Genomic DNA, 20,144 nt, shown 5'->3' on the forward strand with positions numbered 1-20,144 from the left:
GGTGGATCTATTTGCCATGATTTCCCATGAGCTCCCCTAAGAGCAGCTTTTGTCCCTTCAATTGACTACCTCAAATACACCTTTCAAAGGCATGTTCAGAGTCTTTTCAAGCTTTACGGCAATGAACCTTGTCAAAGTAAATACTTTTTCATTGTATTACTGGCGGACAACAAATGGAGGAAAAGATTTATAATCTCTTAAAATTCTACCTAAGGTCAGAGGGTGTTTACCTGAACAGAAGAGTCTCCCATAATATATTTGGCTCCTTCAATAACAGCCAGATAAGAGAAACGCAGTTGGTCTGCTGTCTGGATCAGCCCCATTCTGTATTTCCGCATTTCCAGAAGCACCTGCTTAATGTCTACAGAAGAAGGATCTTTCCTCTTGTCCATCTGAAAGCCCAAATGGGAGTTATGAGCTGCCCAAAACAAACTCTCAAATGACTTATTGTATGCAGTGTTAATCTAACCATAGTTTATGAACTGAGTGTCCCAGGGTCAAAATAGAAAGATCACAGAAAATTAGGTAAAGAAACAATGGGAAAATGAGCAAATCTTGAATAACTGAGGACAGTTATTTTTAAAAAATTACAAACATGAGAACACAGGGACCAATACTAGTCTACTTATCCATTTGGTTAAGAAGTGAAGGCTAGGGAAGAAGATGTCCTTAAAAACAAAACAAAACAAAAAACAACTCCACAAAAAACAAACCTCTTAAGATAATTATTTCTCAGAAGAAAAATTATAAATTCAATTTAACATTCATTAAGTGCCTACAGTGTGTAAGGCACTGTGCTACATATGCTATGCCTGTCTAAGAAATATGCTTTTAACTCTGCAGAAGATAAAGCCTCAAGTAAAACATACAAAGTTTAAAAAACAACAACAACAACAACAAAAAACCATAAGGCAACAGCCAAAAAAAGGAAAAGTGTTTGGAGAAGAGTATCCAATAATCAAGTATTTAAGACTCTCACAAACAATGGAGCAAAAGACCTCTTACCAGCAAGAGGCAAGTGTCAGCCAGACAAAACGTTCCTGATCTCCCAATCCCGGCGCTGCAGTGTACAACAATAGGTCCATATTCAGGGCTTAAGGACCCTGATTCTCGAACTTTAAACAGAAAGTTTAGGAAGGAGGCAGGAGATTCAGGGACTCCAAAATCAGGCCATGTGGTATAGTGAAAGTGTAGGATTTCTCTAGTTTCTTGTGTCTGGAATATAAAATGTTAAATTCTTACCACTATTCAATTATGAGCATTTATTAAGGGACTATTATATATTGGGTGCTAGAGAATACAAACATAAAAATGAAAACAATCTTGCCTTATAGGAGCTGATGTTCTAGGAGAAGTGCTTTGTAAGCTTAAAGCATTTTATAGATGATAGCTATTACTATTATAATTAGGGCAGGGAATACAAATGGTACAAAGACAAATACAATGCAAAATAGGTGATAATGAAGAGACAGAGGTCTATACAAAGTGCTCTTTGAATATTTGATGAAGGAGGGGGTATTTTCATCTGGGAGAATCAGGGAAGGCCATGTGGAGTATGTGACACCTGAGCTATGCCTCCTAGAAAAAAAGGATTCTGAAAGGCACAGCTGAGGAGGGACACATGGAACTGTGAAATGGTAGGTAGAAGTCCAGTTCAGTTTGGAGGCAAGGTAGGTTGCTTAGAGGTAAGTAATGTGAGCTATGGCTAATAACTTTGGAAAGGCAGAGATACTCAGAACAGAAAGTACCTTTCCAATAGAACAGTGGTAAATACAAAACAAATTCCTATATATACCAATTTAAGACCAGCTTTAATTCTCAGAAGAAATACTAACTCTTGGATAGTTCTTAATTATCATGGCCTGGAATATCAGAGTAAACTAAAAAAATGTCACTTTAAAATGTACATATTTCATTAACTCTCACTTGGAGCACTAGACTCAAAATTCTGTTAGAGGACCTAGGCCGTAGACCCAACTGTTAATGATATGCTGAGTGACCTTGGGAAAGTCACTTCCACTTCTATGAACAGAGCAAAATCAGCAGAACCAAGAAAACATACACAATAATAATGTGAAGAAAAACAAAACTTGAAGACATCAAAACTCAGGTTTACATTACAATACGTTTCCTAACATTATCTTCCTTTTTCTTTACGTGTCCAAATTTTAACCATTCTTTGAGGCCCAAATCAAGCTCTTCCTTCTCCATGAAATCTTCCCAAACTATTCCAGCCCAAAGTAATATGGTACTGAACTCATAACACTTATTGTAGATCATGGAGTCATAGCTTTAGACTGCGAGTAATCTTAGACCATCTCCAGTTCCAGCCCCTCATTTAATGGAGGGGGAAGCTGAGATGTTAAATGATTTGCCCAAGGTTACTCAATGGGTAATGGAACTGGGATTCATCCTCAGGTCTTTAAATTTAAAGATCTTTCCAATCATGTTGTCTTATAGCATGATTTCGCACTGTTGTCTACCACTATCAACTACTGTATCATTATTTAATTTTTCGTGTATTTAGGACTCATCTTCCCAACTAACCTGTAAGCTATTTGAGGGTAGAGACTATCTCTTAATTCCTCTGTTTCCCCAACACCATCTTCAACAATATTTTGCACATATAGGAGCTTTAGAATTTGTCCACTGAAAGGCAACTGAAATTGACCATTTTAGCTTTGATCCTCATTATCTTCATTTTTCCTTCATTTCTTCTCCCTACCTCAAATTTTTATCTTTAACATAAAAATTTATTTAGTTTAATGCAAATGAATAGACTGTGACTTAAAAATCACAGGTAAAATGTCTGGACATCAAGTATCATCAGTCTTGGGTTACCAGGCTCCAAAAACCATGCTGTTCCTTAGTATGTAGATAAGTGAAATATGTACTGCCCTTAAATAGCTTATAGTTTATTTGGGAAGGAACTAATATAAGAAACTTTTGAACTCATGGACTTCCTAAAAGGATCTCAAGGACCCCTAGAGCACACTTTGAGAACTGCTGTTCTATACTATCTTGATTGGTGAACTCATTAGCCCCAGGGGTTCAATTATCATCTCTATGCAAATGATGACACCCAGATTGGGCGGGGGGGGGGGGGGGGGGGGGGGGGGGGGGGGGAGAAGGGGGATCACACTGCCCCAGTGCATGCATTTAGCCCTAATCTCTCTCCTGGGCTGTAGTCTTGCATCACCAAGTGCCTTCTGGACATCTCAAATTGGATATCTTTGTAGGCACCTCAAATTCAACACATCCAAACAAGACTCATTCTCTTTCCCCCCCCAAACCCTTTCCTCTTCTCAAATTCTCTATTGTTGCTGAGGATACCACTTATCTTCCTGGTCTCTGAGGCTTGCAACCTCAGTTTCATCTTTTATTCGTCAATCCCATTCAATCCAATCTACTGTCAAATCCTGTCATTTCTAACTTTACAAAATCTATTACATCTCCTCTCCACTCACACAGCTACCACTTCAGTTCAGGCTCTTACCAGCTTTAACCTAAACTACTGCCATTCCCTTTAACTGGTCTCCTTGCCTCAAATAACTTCTCCCTATCTAAATCTATCCTCCACTTAGGTGCCAAAGTGATCTTCTAAACTAAAAGGCCTAACCATGTCACCCCACTACTTAATGAACTCCAGTACTCTCTATACATCTATAATCAAACATAAGATGCCCCCTTTGGCACTTAAAAGGCCTTTATGACCTGGCCCCTTCCTACCTTTCCAGTCTTCTTATACTACATACCCTGCCCATCCCTCGCCATGTATTCTGTGAACCAGTAACATTAGCCTCCTTACAATTCCCTGCACAAGACACTCCATCTCAACCAAATGCCTTTTCGTTGACTGTCCCCCACCTCCCCCCATACTTGGAATGCTCTCCCTCCTCAACTCTTGCTCTTGGCTTCCCTGGCTTTCTGCATGACAGCTCTGGAGGCCCAGCCTGGTCCCCCTACTGCTAATGCCTTCCATTTACACTGCATGTATCATTCATGTTATTTCTTATCACAGTTATTTTCAGGTTGTCTCCCTTATTAAAATGTGAGATCCTTGGGGGTAGGACCATGTTTTTTGTCTTTCTTTGTATTCTCGGTGCTTGCCATATAGCATTTAATAAATGCATAGTGACTAATTATCTCAGTTGCTGGTACCTTCCTCCTCAAAATCACCTTGTATTTGCTTTGTATATATTTTATACATACCAATATTTGAACATCTTAGCTCACTGATAAGGGCACAGATTGTTGCAATTTTACTGTTTTGTTTCCTCAGCACCTAGCACAGTGCTTAACACTTAGTAGGGACAATAAATGCTTGTTGAGTATTTAAGGGTATTCCATACTCACTGTAAGGTTTTCCAATTCTAACTGGCGTACTGTATAATATGATTTTATATCTTCAGAAATCAATGTTAATTTCAAATTTGTATCTTCGAAGATCATTTCCTTTTCTTCTTTTTGTGGCCAATATTGTGCACATTTTAACTGGGAAGAAGAGAAAACAGCATCACGTTACTGCAATTAAGTTTTTTTTTGGTCAGGTTTTTATTTTTATTTTTTTAAATAAGAAGGGCAAGTATGAATTCTCTTAACTCTCTTCTAGTTAAACCTAAAGACCAGTGATTTTCAGTATCTGGATTTCATTATCTTTTGTTCATGATTAATGCACTTGACACACATGATGTTTTATACACTTAATACATATCATTTATATACACTTAGGCTTGTTGAATGAATGAATCTAGAGATCTCCTCTTAGTCTATAGTCATATAGAAAGCTACCTAGACGATCTAGTTCTATTTGCTCCTAGGTGACACCATTATCATATGATTGGTCATGACAACGATAAAATTTTACTGTCTGACCTTTTCCCCATCACCAATACTGGAATGGATAAACAGGCTCAGTCTTACACAGTTTACTTTATGTATACGTGAAGGAACAATAAAGGCTTCTGACTCTACTGTTAGAATATTTCTAATCCTTGGAGAAATAGCTTAATAAGCCAGGAACATTAAGATAAAAAAGAAGTAAAGGTATATGAAAGTACTTTTGAAAAAGTTAAAAACACCATAAAATGCAAATACAACTAGGGATTTAAGTGGTTTGTATCACTTCAGAAAATGTTTTCATGTACTGGTCAAAACCTATTTCATATGTATGAGAATTGTGCAACCCCGAACCCCCAAACCCCAGTCAAGATATAAATTGCAACCTTTCTATTTTCTTTTTTTTTTTTGACTAGGCAATGGGGTTAAGTGACTTGCCCAGGGTCACACAGCTAGTGTCAAGTGTCGGATTTGAACTCAGGTCCTCCTGACTCCCAAGGCTGGAGCTCTATTGACTACACCACTAGCTTCTCTCTTTCTATATCTTTATAGTCTCCATGGGCTGCTGTGTCTGAATAAATGAATCACCTGCTGGCCCCACCTTCTGGTGATGAGGCTCTCCAAACAGGCTAGTCCTTGGATGACACAGTCCATCACTATCCTGTACTTAAAGCCTTTCCAACTTGGTACTGGGTCCTGTCAAAGCTGGTACTATACTATCAGAGCCTTTAAGAATCTAGTGTTATCTCCACACCACAATAAAGCTGTGGTGCATGACTTTATCAGAGATCTCTGGTCAACAGTTTGAGAAAATATGAGTTGTACTGATAAAAGCTAGATTGCCAGATTTTCCTCTATCTCCTTTTAATCACTTTGATTTTTACATTTCATTTTAAAAGATCCAAATGGTTGTGTTCACTCTAGAATTCAGCAAATTATTACATTTGGTCTTGTCTTGTTTTTGTTTCCGGACCAGTAAAATCTCAAGAACTACGTGAACTTTTCTGCAGATTTTGTTCTTGAAGTAAATACGAAAAAAAGTACACTGTTTTGCAAGATCCCTGCAGTAAAATGGACCAACAGTAAGTCAAAAGAATAAGGGAAATCATGAAACAGCCAATGATTTTCAGAATCAATTAAAACATGAGTACTTACTCTGTTCTGTTACTGAGCACGACACAGTTAAAGGACTAACCAATTGATAAGCAAAAAAAAAAAAAAAAATCAGGTCAAGAAGACCCACATAAACTAGGGTAGGGGTGGGGAACCTGTGCCCTCAAAGTCACATCTGGCTCTCTAGGTCCTCAAGTGGAGTCTTTTGCCTGAATCCAAACTTCACAGAACATAAAACAAACCCTTTTATCAAATACCTTAATAAATAATTATTAAATTATAAAAATCTCTTAGTAATTATTATTAAATTAATCCCTTAATATTTATTAAATCCCTTAATAAAAGGACTTGTTCTGTGAAGTTTGAACAAGAGAAACATTTTAAGTTTGGTTGGAATGTAAAACTCATAAAGGGGAGTAGTAAAAATAAGTCTGGGAAGATATACAGGAGGCTAATGAATTTGCATTTTACCCTATGGGCAATGAGAAAATCATAAAATGTTTTTGAGCATGGGAATGTTGAATAACTTATGCTTTGTAAAGATTATTAAGGCAGCTGAGTGGACCAGAGTGGTGGCCATGTGACTAAGTGAACTGAAGTGAGACACATAGTGGAGGTAAATTTGATAAGAGATGGCAGCTGATAGGATAATGGGAAACAGAAGTAAGGGAAGGGTCAAGGATGACTCTGAGGTTAAAAACCACTGGGTTTTTAACTGGGAAGAATGGTGATTCTTCAATAAAAACAAGGAGCTGGTTTAGGGGGTAAGATAATGAGTTCTCTATGCTTTCAAGACATTCAAGAGGAGATATACAGCTGGGGATTAGCAATGTGTGACTAAAGAGCTCAGGAGTGAGATGAGGGATATAAACAAACAAACAAATAAATGGGAGTCAGTTGTGTATCAATGATACTTTCAATCCATGGAAGCTGATAGTATTGTTAAGTGGAAAGAGAAGGAAAGAAGGTTCAGTACAGAGGGGAATACCCAGGACAAGGCAATGCATGATGTTCCTACTAGAGTCACATTAGCTGAGAAAGAAGAGAATATCTAGAAAGATAGAATAGTTGATAACATCCAAAAAAAAAAAAAAAAAAAAAGCAGAGAGGTCTGGGAGGACGAGGCCTGAAAGAAGATTGGTTTGGATTTTAAAAGTTAAGAGATAACTAGTAACTTTGGTGAGATCAGTTTCAGTAACGTGGTGGAGCCAGAAGCCAGACTGGAAAAGGCTGAGAAGTGATTATTAGGTGATAAGGAAGCGAAGGTAGCAAATACAGGTAATTCATTCTAAGAATTTGACAGTGAAAAGGAAGTGAGATTTAAGATGGCAGACTGAGGGAATGGCAGTCAAGTGAAGATTAAAGACCTCAGCATGTTCTGAGGGGTGGAAGAAGAGTTAATACATGAGGGCAGACCGAAGATCAGACAGCGAATGATCATTGGAGTCAAGCTTGTGGAAGAGATGGAAAGGGATGGGATCAAGGGACAAATAGAGGGGCTGGCCTAGGCAAAAAGGGCCAACTTTTCTTCAGAGATTGGGTAAAGGAGGAGACGCTAAGGGAAGGGTTCTGATAAAGCACAGCAGAAGAGGGTAGTCACAGTAGATGGTCTCGATGTCCTCAGTAAAGTAGGAGGTAAGGACATCTGTTGAGAATAATAAAGGTGAAGGGATGTATTGGGAGCTTGAAGAAACAAGGGAAGGTTTGAAATAGTCCCAGAAGGGAATAGTGTTGAGAATCAACAAAGGAGAATAAAAGTTTTGCGATGCAGCACTGAAGGCCCAGTTGATACCAGAGAATATAAATTTGGAGCACATCTAGCCAGCATGATGGTGTGGCTACCTTAAGCAGGATTGGGTTTAGCATTGTGAAAAGTGAAAGCAGATGGCGGAGGTGATTGAGGGCATGTTTGAAGGGGAGTAAACTATAAAGACTGGACAGGTTAGAAGGGGCCAGGTTTTGAAGAGCTTTAAATGACAGAGAACTTTATACAGGGTGTCTTTAAGTTATGGCTTAAAACTCCACTAAGAGTTTTGGGACACCTTGTATTTAATCATATAAAAGGGAGCCACTGGAGTTTATTTAGTAGGTGGATGATATGTAGAGAACCTTTAACATCAGGCTAATGAATCTTCATTTTATCTTACAGGAAATGGGGTATCATTTTGCACTTTAGGAAAATCACTTTTGCAGCGAGATGGAGGATGGGTTGAATTAGGGAGATCAGTTGACAAGGCTATTGCATCAGTCCAGGTGAGAGGTGATGAGGGACTGTACTAGATTAGTTAGTAGCTGTGTGAGTGAAGAGAAGGGGACCTATTTGACATGTTGTGAAGGTAGAAATGATGAAATCTAAGAGTGGATATACGGGGTGAATGTGAGTGAAGAACCAAGGATGAAACCAAGGTTGTGAGTCTGGGTGATCAGAAGCATGGTGGTGCCCCAAACAGTAATGAGAAGACTAGAAGAGGGGAGGGTTGGAGAGAACCACAGTGGCCATCAAGTGCAACCCATACATAAAGGAATCTCCTTTATAACATAAAGATTATATACATGGATGAAATGAACCCCAGAGATGTTGTTGAGTAATGGTGCCAGTGGAAGGCTCTGGAAGTGGTAGCGGGAAGTAAAGAGCATCCCAATTCTTCCATTTGGTCAAATGTATCAGGAGACACAATATAAGCAGCAATCAGCACCGAAGAGGGGTGTCAGGGTTGCACTATCTCCTGGAGAATAGTTTCCCTGAGCATACTATGAAACATGTGAAAAGAAGAGACCAAGTATGAAGGGATTTTTGCTAATGATTGAGATGAGATTCTAGGACAAAGGAATAATGATTATGACAAGCTAGATAAAGACAAGATTATGGAAAAAAGTAGCAGAGAAAAGTAACTTCACCCAGGGAGGTGGGTACTCTAAATCATGGCTAACAGGGTAATCGAAGAAACAAATTTGATATCGACAGGTACCAATTGGTTGGGGTCTCTACTTCTGATAATAATGGAAAGTAGTGGTATAGAGTTCCATCTACAATAACGAAAGGAGTGGTGGTGGCAGGGAGTTTAATCTGAAGGTCTGGGTTCCTAAAGAATGGTCTGAATTTACATATGGCCCCATTTCAGTAGTTACATCCTAAGACATTAGAAGAGGCATACCCAGAAGATATTCCACGAAGGGAACATGCACTAGGTTTTCTCAGGTCTGCCATCTGAGGCCCTGATTAGGGGGTGATGCTAGCTCTTTTCCTGAGGTCCCAATATTTCTATGTCCAGGTCAATTATATGAGGTCCAACCCCAGGTTAGGACTAGGCCTTTGCTTGAGAGAAAGCATTTGGTAGCAAACAGAATGCTAGAAAGAACCTTTGCATAAAAACATATGATATTCTACATGAAATGTTCAAGTGGAAAGATACAGGTTCTCTTAGGAAGACAAGTAATATCTCCTAGTTCTTTTCCCCATCATGATAACAGTTTAGTACAACTTAATGTCAGTCAATAAGTAAACTTTTATGAAGTGCCTACTATGTACCAGACACTGTGCTAAGCTAGAGGGATATAAAAAGAGGCAAAGGACAGTCCCTCTTCTCAAAGAGCTTATAATCTAATGGGGAGGGGGGAAGGAGACATGTAAATATATACATAGCAAGCTATATGTAAGATAAATAGGAAATAATTTATAGAGGGAAGGTACTGGAATTAAGAGGAACTGGGGAAGGCTTTTGGGATTTTAGCTGAGACTTAAAGGAAGCCAGGGAAGTCAGTAGTTGGAGTGGAGACAGAAAGAGAAACCATCTGTAGTGGAAGGATGGAATGTCTTGTTTGTGGAACAGCCAGGAGGACAGCGTCATTGGATCAAAGAGCATATGTCAAAGAGTAAAGTATACGAAGACTGGAAGGATAGCAGGAGGCTGGGTTATGAAAGGCTATGAATGCCCAACCAGGCATTTTGCATTTGTTCCTGAAGGTAAAAGGAAGCCAATGGAGTTTACTGTGTAGCAGGGTGACACAACAGGACCTGTGCTTCAGGAAAGTTACTTTAGTGGCTGAATGGGAGATGGATTGAAGTGGGGAGGGACTTGCGACAGGCAGACTCACCAGCAGGCTATTCCAACAGTCCAGGCATGAAATGATGATGGGCTATACCAGGGTGGTGGCAGTGTCAGAAAGATGGAGTATTTGAGAAATACCACAAAGGTGAAATCAGCAGGTCTTGGCAAAAAGTTGGAGTGAGCCTGATGGGCTGGGAGAACAGTATTGCCCTTTAAAGCAATAGGAAAGGTAGGAAGGACACAGGAGGTTTGGGTGGGTGGGGAAGATAATGAGTTTTGTTTTGGAAATATTGGGTTTAAGATGTGTACTGGACATCCAATTCAACATGTCTGAAAATGAATTGATAATTAATTTATCAAACAGGGTAGATATGCCTGGTTCTTTGGGTTGTGTTGGGAAAGACTGATGGCAGCAAGGAATGAGGCTGCAATCACATTTTAATAAGGCACAGAGGACATAGGATAAAATGGCACAGAAAAGTACAGAGACAAGTGGTGAAGGAGGGGAAGGTGGTACAGAGGCAAAGAGCATGGGAATGAGGGTGAAGGAAGGCATGTAAAGATAGGGAAGAGGATGGGGAGTGGGAGAGGCACAGATAACATTCATGTAACCATGGATTACAATTGGAAGCAACTGGCAGCATGGACCTGATGGAGATGGAAGAGCGCTCAGGCAGTCAGGAGTTTGAAGTCTCAATTTTTTAAATGGGGAACACACTAAATCTTATCTGTGCCACCTTGGGATTACTTCATTAATATATACAAATCATTTCAAAGTTGTCAGTAAAACTTTAAAGTTTACAAGTTCACATCATCTCAAAACGATCAGCACCATTGGTGATCTGCTGGTCTTTACTGCTGACGGCTGGAATTTGTCTGAGATTTACATATCATAGGACCAAAAAGTCCTGACAACAAAGCCTAGATGGCTTCCACTGATTTAGCAAATGTCACCAGGACGTAATTTTTGGTTTACTATATGATATAATTTATAAATTTTGCTCCTTTGATCTTGAGGACAGTTTGTACGAGACTTCTAGGTGCCCCCTGTGCAGTCTTCCACTCTGCTACTGCCACTTTAAACTGGTTACTTATAAACTCATTATATTGACTACAAGGGAGGATTGTCAGGGGCACCAGAACAAGATACAATTTTAACACAGAAAGGCAGTTCGAGTTGTGAGACTTGAGGGTGGCAGAGAGACTGGGGCAGTATACATAGATAAAATCATCAGCATAGAGATGGTAATCCATGAGTGCTGATAAGAGGAGGACAGAACCCTGAGGGACATCTACAATTAGAGGGAGTAATCTGGAGGAGAATCCAGAAAAGGAGACAGAGACAGAGAAGCAGCAGTCATATAGATAGAAGGAAAATCAGGAGAAACTGGCGTCCTGAGAATCTAGAGAGAAGAGAGTATCAAGGAGGAGAGAGTGAGCTAGTGTCAAAGGCCAAAGAGAGGGGCAAGGAGAATGAAAAGAACTATCAAACTCAGATGACACCTGCTGAACTACTCATGCTAAATCTTTATATAATAGTTCCCCAGCAATCTTAGAGTTCTAAAAGGATAATAAGCAGGTTAGCAAAACACAAAAAGGAGGGCATCTTGCTATTTCCCAAGGGAAAAAACCCCCAGGAAACAAATAATGAATTAAATGGAAACTATACACTGACTGAGCTTTGAGCACAGATTATGTGGATAAGATATAAATGAAGCTGCACCTGAGGCAGCATAGTATAGTGGAAAGAACATGGATATCCATTTGACTATGGCCAAGTAACTTCATTGGGCTTCAGTTTCCTTATCTGTAAAACAAGGATTACAACAGCTGAACTACCAACTTCTCAGAGTTGTGAAAGCATTTTTTAACTCAAAGTATCTCATATTTTATTATCATCATTGGTTATTATTTTTAGCTCAGGGAGGCAGCTGTGGTGTGGAATAAAAAGGCCACTGGATTTAGAATCAGAAGATCTGAGTCTGAATTTTGCCTCTGTTTTTTTTACCATCTAGGTCAGTATCATTTATTAAAAGGCTATCTAAGCAAACTGAACACTGCAACTTCTTGCATTTAATTTTTCTATTTATCCATTTGAATGTAGGATTGATTCAAACACTGAACTGAAACAGGTATGAAGGGGAACCAATAGAGCCCATGACTTTTAAATACTGAACAGAGTTTATACAACCTCACATGAAAAACAATATGATAGGCTGATACGCATAAACACTGAGGACTATTGCCTTATTACCAAAGTAAATTTACATCACAGAGGTAACAACCAAGAAGGAAATGACATGTGTGATCAACAACCAAGAAGGAAATGACGTGTGTGCCAGTGCGTGTGTGATGGGGCTAAAGGTGAGAACAGTTTCGGCTACATTACTGTCCTTAGGAAAATTTTCTTAGGAAAACACAATGAAAGATACTGAAATAAACTACATTCTAATAAAAATTATTTTTGTAATATATTTTTATTGATAACATTGTCACTTTCAAAACAACTTCCCCTCTATCTTTTCATTAAAATGGTTAAGCAAAATCAACTAATGGAATGATTTTGACTGATTACACCTTACTTTCCATTTTCCTAGTTTACTGTTTGGCAGAACCAATGTGTTTTAAAGAAATTTTTTTTTAATAATGTAGAACCAACATTGTCCAATTTTCTTTCCCTGAGTTTTGTTGGCTTCATTCACATTGTTGTAGTCATTACATATTTTCTCTTGGTTCTGCTTTCTTTGTTTCTCATCAGTTCACATGTTTTCCCTTTCTTTCATGAATTTTTCATAAATATGGCATTATGATATCATATAACATAGTATGTTCAGTCATTCCCCAATTGCTAGACAGTTTGTTTCCAGCTTTTTTACCATATAACAGCAAATATTCTACTTGCATCTTCAGCAAGAGATGGGTAATCCAACATATCTAAAAATCTTAAGTTATTTTAGTTAAAATCCAAGAGGACAACTGGCAAATTGAAATATAATTTCCATACTAAATGTTTCTGAAAATCATAACATTTTAATTAATTTTGATCTGAGCTTTCTATTACTGACTGTTCCAAAGTAAAAGCTGGAAATACATCTTAAGGACTTAATATTTTTCTGCCTTGATCAAAAAGCAGAATAGGGGCTTTTAACTCAAAGTAGTTATAGCACATTTGAAATTTCTGATTTTCCCCTCTCCTGTTTTGAGGCTTGGCAAATAAAATAAAATTTAAGATACACAGTAAAAATTTCCTGACAGAAGGAATTCTTTCAAGGACCAACTGTTCAAGCAAAAAACAAAAACAAAAAACGTTATTCAACAAATAAATACTTTACTTTAAAAGGTGAACAGAAGCAAAGATTAAAAACACACATTATCATTATTATTATTTTTTCTTTTTGAGAGGCAATTGGGGTTAAGTGACTTACGCAGAGTCACGCAGCTAGTAAGTGTTATGTGTCTGAGACCGGACTTGAACTCAGGTCCTTCTGACTCCACGGCCAGTGCTCTGCACTGCACCATCAGCTGCCCCCAAACCACACATTATCAAAAGAAGAGGCATACTTCTTATGAATACTCTGTATTTTGCTGTTATCTGTTGTCAGTGTTAAAATTTCTACTATTTAAATTTCTTTTGGGGCACTTTTTTGCATTGCTCTAGCCATTCAGGACCCCTTTCTCCTAAAGGTCACGTTTAAGTTACTCCTCCCATTGTTATCACCATAGCAGGATGCTGCTGGCTGAAGTGTTAAATCCACAAAGCCAATATCTCAAAGAAAAATTGGAGTCTCACGGAAATTACTGTATTTGAAAATGCATCTAGGCCCAAGGGCCACGGTGGTTCCATTAGTCTTCGTGGCTCTCTATCTTAGCTCATCGTGGGTTTTTGCCTCTCAAGTCAGAGAACTGTAGACAGCAGAGAACCTGAAGACTGATCCAGCTCCTATTTAACTTTAACTCTACCCAGTCAGGATGTAGACTAAGACCATTTCACTGAAATGCATGGAAAGAACAAACTGCAGGTCAAAATACTGAAAACAAATTACATATCTGATAACTGGGGAATGGCTGAATAAATTAAGGTATCTTACCAAAATAAGACATTAAGGCATCATGAAAATGATAATTATGATGCACGGAAATAAAGACTTACACATGAGGTAATGAAAGTGAGAGATATAGAACCAGAATGGCAAATATAGGTTGCAACCTTATTGTTTAACAACAAAACAAAAACGTAACTAAGACTCACACGCTGCAAATATATACCTTATTTGATTCTACTTTGTTAAAATGTACAGCATAATATGCTTATGGTTTTATGAATGAGTCTGTTCTTTATTTTATAAAGGAATAGAGATGGGTGAAATATCACTTACATACTGTTATGACTAGACTATCTACTGTACCATTCTGTACCGTACTGTATCGTTCATCTCCAAAAATTCTAACTTGGAACTCCAAATAATTTTACAGAATTATTAGTCAGCCAACAAGTATTTAACTGTTTACTATGTACCAAGCATTTGGTAAGTGCTGGGATACAAAAAAAGGCAAAAGTAGTTCCTGGCCTCAAGCAGCTCATAATCTGCAGGGAAAGATAATACGTAAATAACCAGTACATTCAACATACAGACAGAGTAGAAGGAAGGTAATCTCAGAAGGGAAGGCTTCAGCAGTTGCAGGGACCTGAAAAGGTTCCAGCAGAAGGTGGGATTTGAGCTTGGTCCTGAAGGAAGGAAGAAAAACTAAGAAGTGGAGATGAGGTGAGAGAGCATGCTAGACACACGGGACAACCATGCAGAAGTCAGGGAAATAGGAGATGGAATGTCATATCTGAGGAACAATAAGAAGGTCTGTGGCTCTGGATCACAGAACATGTAGAATTAAGGATAAGTGGGAATAAGTTGAAGAAGACGGGAAAGGTATAAGGATCAGGTTATGATGAGTACTAAATGCTAAACAGATGATTTAATATTTGATTCTGAGGGTAATAGGGAGCCAGTGAAGTTTCTTAAGTAGTGGAGTTACATGGTCAGACCGGCACTTTGGGAAGATCATTGCAGGGAAACCATTAGAAGAATATCGCAATCTGGTCAGGGAAAAGGTGACGAGGTCCTTAACTGGGATGGTAGCTGTGTGAGTGGAGAGATGTCACAGGGAAAGAAATGATGAGGTTTGGCAATAGAACGGGACATGTGGGATAAGCAAGAATAAGGAGTCAAAGGTGACACTGAGATTTCAAATCTGGGTGACTAGAGTAGATGGCACACCTCTGAGAGTGACAGGCAAGTTCAAAAGAGGAAAGGATTTCAGGGGAAAGATAGTGAATTCTGTTTTGGACATGTTGAGTTTGAGTTGTGAATGGCATATTTAGTTTGAGACATCAAAAAAGTGATGAGATTGAACTCAGGAAAGAGACTGGGTCTTGGGATACAGATCTGGGAATCATCTGCACAGAGATCACTGAATCCATGTAAGTTGAGATCATCAAGTGAGACACTATAGAGGAAAAAGAGGGCCCAGGATAAAACTGTGGGGGGTACTCCATTTAGTGGACATGATCTGGATAAGTATCCAAAGAGAAACTGAAAAGGAGCAGTCAGAAAAGGAGAGCATGGTCATAAAAACACAGAGAGAAGAAAGTATGCAGGAGAAAAAGATGACTGACAGTGTCAAAGGCTGCAGAGAAGTCAAGAAGGATGAGGACTAAGAAAGGCCAATAGATCTGTCAGATAACAGATCACTGGTAATTTTGGAGAGAAGTTTCGGTTGAATGATGAGGTCAGAGGCAATATTGCAAAAGGTTTAGAACTGAGTGAGTAGAAAGGAAGTGGAGGTAGCTAGCATAGATTATTTTCTCAAGTAGGTTAGCCAAGAAAGGGAGGCAAGATATAGGACAACGGCTATCAGGGATGCTAGTAACAGGTTTAATAAAGAGAGACACGGTCTTGTTTGTAGGGGGTGGGGAAGGAGTCACTAGACAGGAAGAGATTGAAGATTAGAGAAAGACTAGAGATGAGAGTGAGGATGACAATTTGCTGGAAAAGATGGAAAGGGATAAAATTTCTGTATAAAATACAAATGAAAAGACTAATTATTCATAACTAACAACAATATTAAAGATGTTACTTCAGAATACAGATAGATGTTGGGTTTAGACAAGAAGTAATTGCTAGATTCTAGCAATTCTAGCAAACTAGTTCTCCACTTTTTCAGGTTTCAGTATACTGATATCAGCAAACATTTTTTAATAACAAACATACAACCTGATCATCCTGAAAAGGGAGCCTGGATTATATTTTATAAGCCAGGTACTACAGTTCTATGCTGTTTCATAACTTAGTAAGATATAGATATGTGTATATACATATATATGTGTATGTGTACATATATATATGTACACACACACACACACACACACACACACACACACACACACACACACACACAGAGTTTCAGAAATAACTGACTGAGCCCAAAGAGCCCAAAGTGAACAACTTCTGATAGTAACAAACTTGATGGCTATGTATGCATGTCTACTGCAGAAGAGAAGTGAAATCCATACTTACTGATCCCTTTTCCATCACTCTGTTAAGCATGACAACTCCCCGGCTTTTCTGTTCCCAAACCATCTCCCAAAAGTGACCACATGTGTTAGGCAGAGGGCCCTGTGTAAAGATACAGACTTGAAAATTTAATTTCATCTTTGAAAATTAGTAACTTTTTAAAAAATAAGACATTTTTCTCAATGATTTCAACATAGCACTATCAGGAGACAGAGAGATGAATTTGCTCTTTCAAAGCCCAGAATTCAATATCTATAATTTCATTTCTAATTTTAGTAATATAGAGAAAACACTACTGTTTGGAAATACTAGCTGATACTGAGTGTGCTCAACAGGACCATTCCTAAGGGTGTATAGGGACTGGGACATTGTAGGGTTGGTTGCATTCTTGGTATTTTTACACAGATGAAATGTTACAAAAATAGATAATCTTGATCAGTGAAACCAAGCCTATATTTAAGGCCCTCATAAACCACCAGTGTTTATTAATTATCTACTACGTGCCAGGTACTGATGATGATAATAACAGCTTGCATTTACACACTACTTACTATGTGCCAGGCACACAGCCCTCTACAAATATTATCTCATTTGATTCTTACAACAGTACGGGGAGGTAGGTGTTATTATTATCCCCATTTTACAGTTGAGGAAACTGAGGCAAACAGGTTAGAGTGAACTGTCCAGCTAGGAAGAAGTGTCTGTGGCTGGATTTGAACTCAGGTCTTCTTGACTTCAGGCCTATCCATTATACTACCTAGCTGCCTCACTGAGGATTACATTGAGGATACAAATATAAAATGGCAGTAGATGTGTTGCAGAGAAAAAACCAGTCTGAAAAGGAAATCACAAAAGGGTAATATGGAACCTTTTACCATATTAAAAGGGGTGAAAGTAGATTTTAGGATAGCAGGGAAAGGGGAGAAGAGAGAGTTATTGTCCATAAGCAGCTAATCTCACCCCAATTGCTCTGGTGATGACAGACAAACAGGAAGGGTGAGTTATAAGCTTCATGCCCTTTTTTTAGTGCCAGCTGGTAACACTAGCTCCTTCTTTACTGGCTACCACAAGTAGCTATGCAATTACAGCCAAGTGGTCTCTATAGCAGTACAGGACCCCTGCAAAGCATAGGGCTGAGGTAATCACCACAATTTTCTGTACTGTGAGACTTGGCTTTGGGCCCAAGATAGCATATATGTAGACTAACATAGGCTCCAGACAGGCTCCAACCCATTAAGAGAAGTTTATTATAATATAATAGGACCTTGTGTCCAAAACCCATTTTTTCCTACCTATTTTCCTTCTTAAGTTCTCCAATCTGATGTCTATGTCCTTATTATTCTACTGAAGTTCCTTTCCTGAATATTAATGACCTCTTTATTGCCAAATTGAATTGCATTTTCTCGTTTTTCATTCTCCTGGAGTTTTGTCTTGCATTTGACACTGTTGACCAGCAAATGCTTAAAACTCTTTTCCCTGGGCTTCACAACAGTATACTATCCTGTTTCCTCTTTTCTCTGACTGCTCATTTCTTCTGCTTGTTCCTTCGTTGTGGGTGTTCCCTAAAGGTCAGTTTTCAGAAATGGCATCTATTTTCTATCCTAAGGATTCTAAGGCCAAGTGTACTTAAGACTTAAGAGATCAGTGGAGTGAAATTAGAATGCAAGAGGTTGATAAGCGAATAGGCAATAAGAAAAATGGAGGCAGTAAGTTCAGGCAATTCTTTCTAGGAGTTCAGCAATGAAAGGGAAGAGAGCTATAGGAAAACTGCTTGAGGGAGCAGTTGGCATGTTTCAAATCCAATAATGAGTCAGTAAATAAGCAGTTCTCAAGGGACGAGGATGGGATCAAAGGCACAAGTAGAAAGGCTATTAGCCCTAACAAAGAAAGAGCCACTTCTCTTTCAGAGACTAAGGCAAAAAAGAGAAGAGTAAAGATGTAGTGTATTGTAAGGTGGGGATATGAGGCAGTGTTATCTACTGAGAGACAGCTAAGTGTGGGTGGTACTAGGAGCCTGAAGACAGAGATTTCAAATAGCTGCTAGAAACATGTGATAGCTTGTCAATCAAGGAAGAAAAAAAGGACTACAATGCAACAATGAGGGCCCAGATGAAATGAGAACATTATATCACACTGGACCCAGCTGTGTTCAATTATATGCATATATTTGTGTGACCTCAAGTGGCATTCAGCAGCACAGGCATAGAAATGATGAAGGGAGATGGTGGTCATAGTCCAGGGATAAGAAATGACAGAGATGAAGTAGGCAGGACAAAGGAGCAAGGGATTCAAAGATGAACGTGCATAGTTGAACTAGTTAGCAATTATCAGTTCAAGCAAGACTTTTGAAGGAAAGAGAATGAGACCAGAACACAGAGGAATGGAGGAACTAAAGGTTATGATGGGGATAAAAAACAGGTTAAGATGAGTGAAGCAGGAGATGGTAGAAAAGATTTGATCAAAGAGGGGAATTTCAGGTTGCAGGAAGTGGTACAGTTTGAATAGTGATGAAATCTAAGGTATATGTGGAGTGAAAATGCTTGTCACAGAAACTGGAGGTTGAGTTAACTAAGAATCTAGGGGTATTGAGAGAATATCAAGGTGAATTTTGAAATCCTCAAGTGTGCGATCAGGGGTTAGTGGGTAATAATAATGGTGATAATGATAGTTAGCATTTACACAGTGCTTTAAAGTTTGCAAAGCTCTACACACGTTATCTCATTTGGTATAGGACTAGTGAGCCAAGTACTGATCTCTGTGAGAGAGGGAGAATAACCTGGAAGCCAGCATATTATAGCAATAAAAGATCTGGATAGAATGATATAAATTGATGGAGTGAATCTGAAAGGAAAGGAGGAGAAGACTACAAAGAGATGCTGGCAAAGGGAAGATACAGCCCAGGTCTCTAGGGACATAAGAGAGGAGGAATCAACACTAGAGCTAGTGGCCAGGTGTCAGTCATCTTCTAGACAGAAAGTCCAGTTTGCATGAGGGCAAGTAGAGGGAAACTGTTTAAGAAGGTTAGATAAATTTTAGTTGGTGTGCCTTTCATATGTGGACTAGGTGGCCACTGAAATTCTTTCCAATTCTCAAGTTCTGTGAAGTTCTATGAAGGTATCTAGGAAGAAGGAAAATTTGTTAACAAAGAGGAGGAATTCTAGTGGAAGGAGAGGACAGAAGAGGAAAATTCAAATAACTACAATACAAGGGAGAGTTGGGTAAGTATCCAAGAGTGAGAAAAGGTCCACGTAAAGTGTTAGGAGAAATATTACCACAGTTATCTTTACAGTAAGGCTACACAGAAAGTAAAAGGAAGCCCTCTATTTGGAAGGGACTAATTCATGAAGGTACTATCATACATAAGCATTATTAATAAATATGTATTAATTGCCTACTGGACAAGCAGAGTTTTGTGCTAGATAATTAAGAAGATACAGAGTTGAGGCATAATTCCTATCCCATGGAACTTAGTAAGCGAAAAAGCTCCACAAGAGATGCTTATAATACATAATATTACATGTTAAATGGATTGGAAGGACATAAAATAAAGTGCCATATATAGTTGAAGGGATATGGT

The 20,144-nt window shown here is 38.7% G+C and overlaps 1 protein-coding gene across 1 annotated transcript in view; it reads right to left on the bottom strand.

Annotated features, from left to right (window-relative positions):
• PTPN1 (protein tyrosine phosphatase, non-receptor type 1) overlaps positions 1 to 20,144 on the bottom strand; it is a 76,455-nt gene that overhangs the window by 5,089 nt on the left and 51,222 nt on the right. Inside the window, exons 4-7 of the mRNA XM_027851056.1 lie at positions 16,571 to 16,669; positions 4,357 to 4,494; positions 1,006 to 1,215; positions 231 to 392 (exon numbers count right to left, since the gene is read on the bottom strand). Of these exons, the coding sequence (XP_027706857.1) occupies positions 231 to 392; positions 1,006 to 1,215; positions 4,357 to 4,494; positions 16,571 to 16,669 (609 nt within the window). The remainder of the gene's footprint in view (positions 1 to 230; positions 393 to 1,005; positions 1,216 to 4,356; positions 4,495 to 16,570; positions 16,670 to 20,144) is intronic.

The sequence above is a fragment of the Vombatus ursinus genome, unplaced genomic scaffold (assembly GCF_900497805.2).
Source record: "Vombatus ursinus unplaced genomic scaffold, bare-nosed wombat genome assembly UNPS02000580.1, whole genome shotgun sequence".
Lineage (NCBI taxonomy): Eukaryota > Metazoa > Chordata > Mammalia > Diprotodontia > Vombatidae > Vombatus > Vombatus ursinus.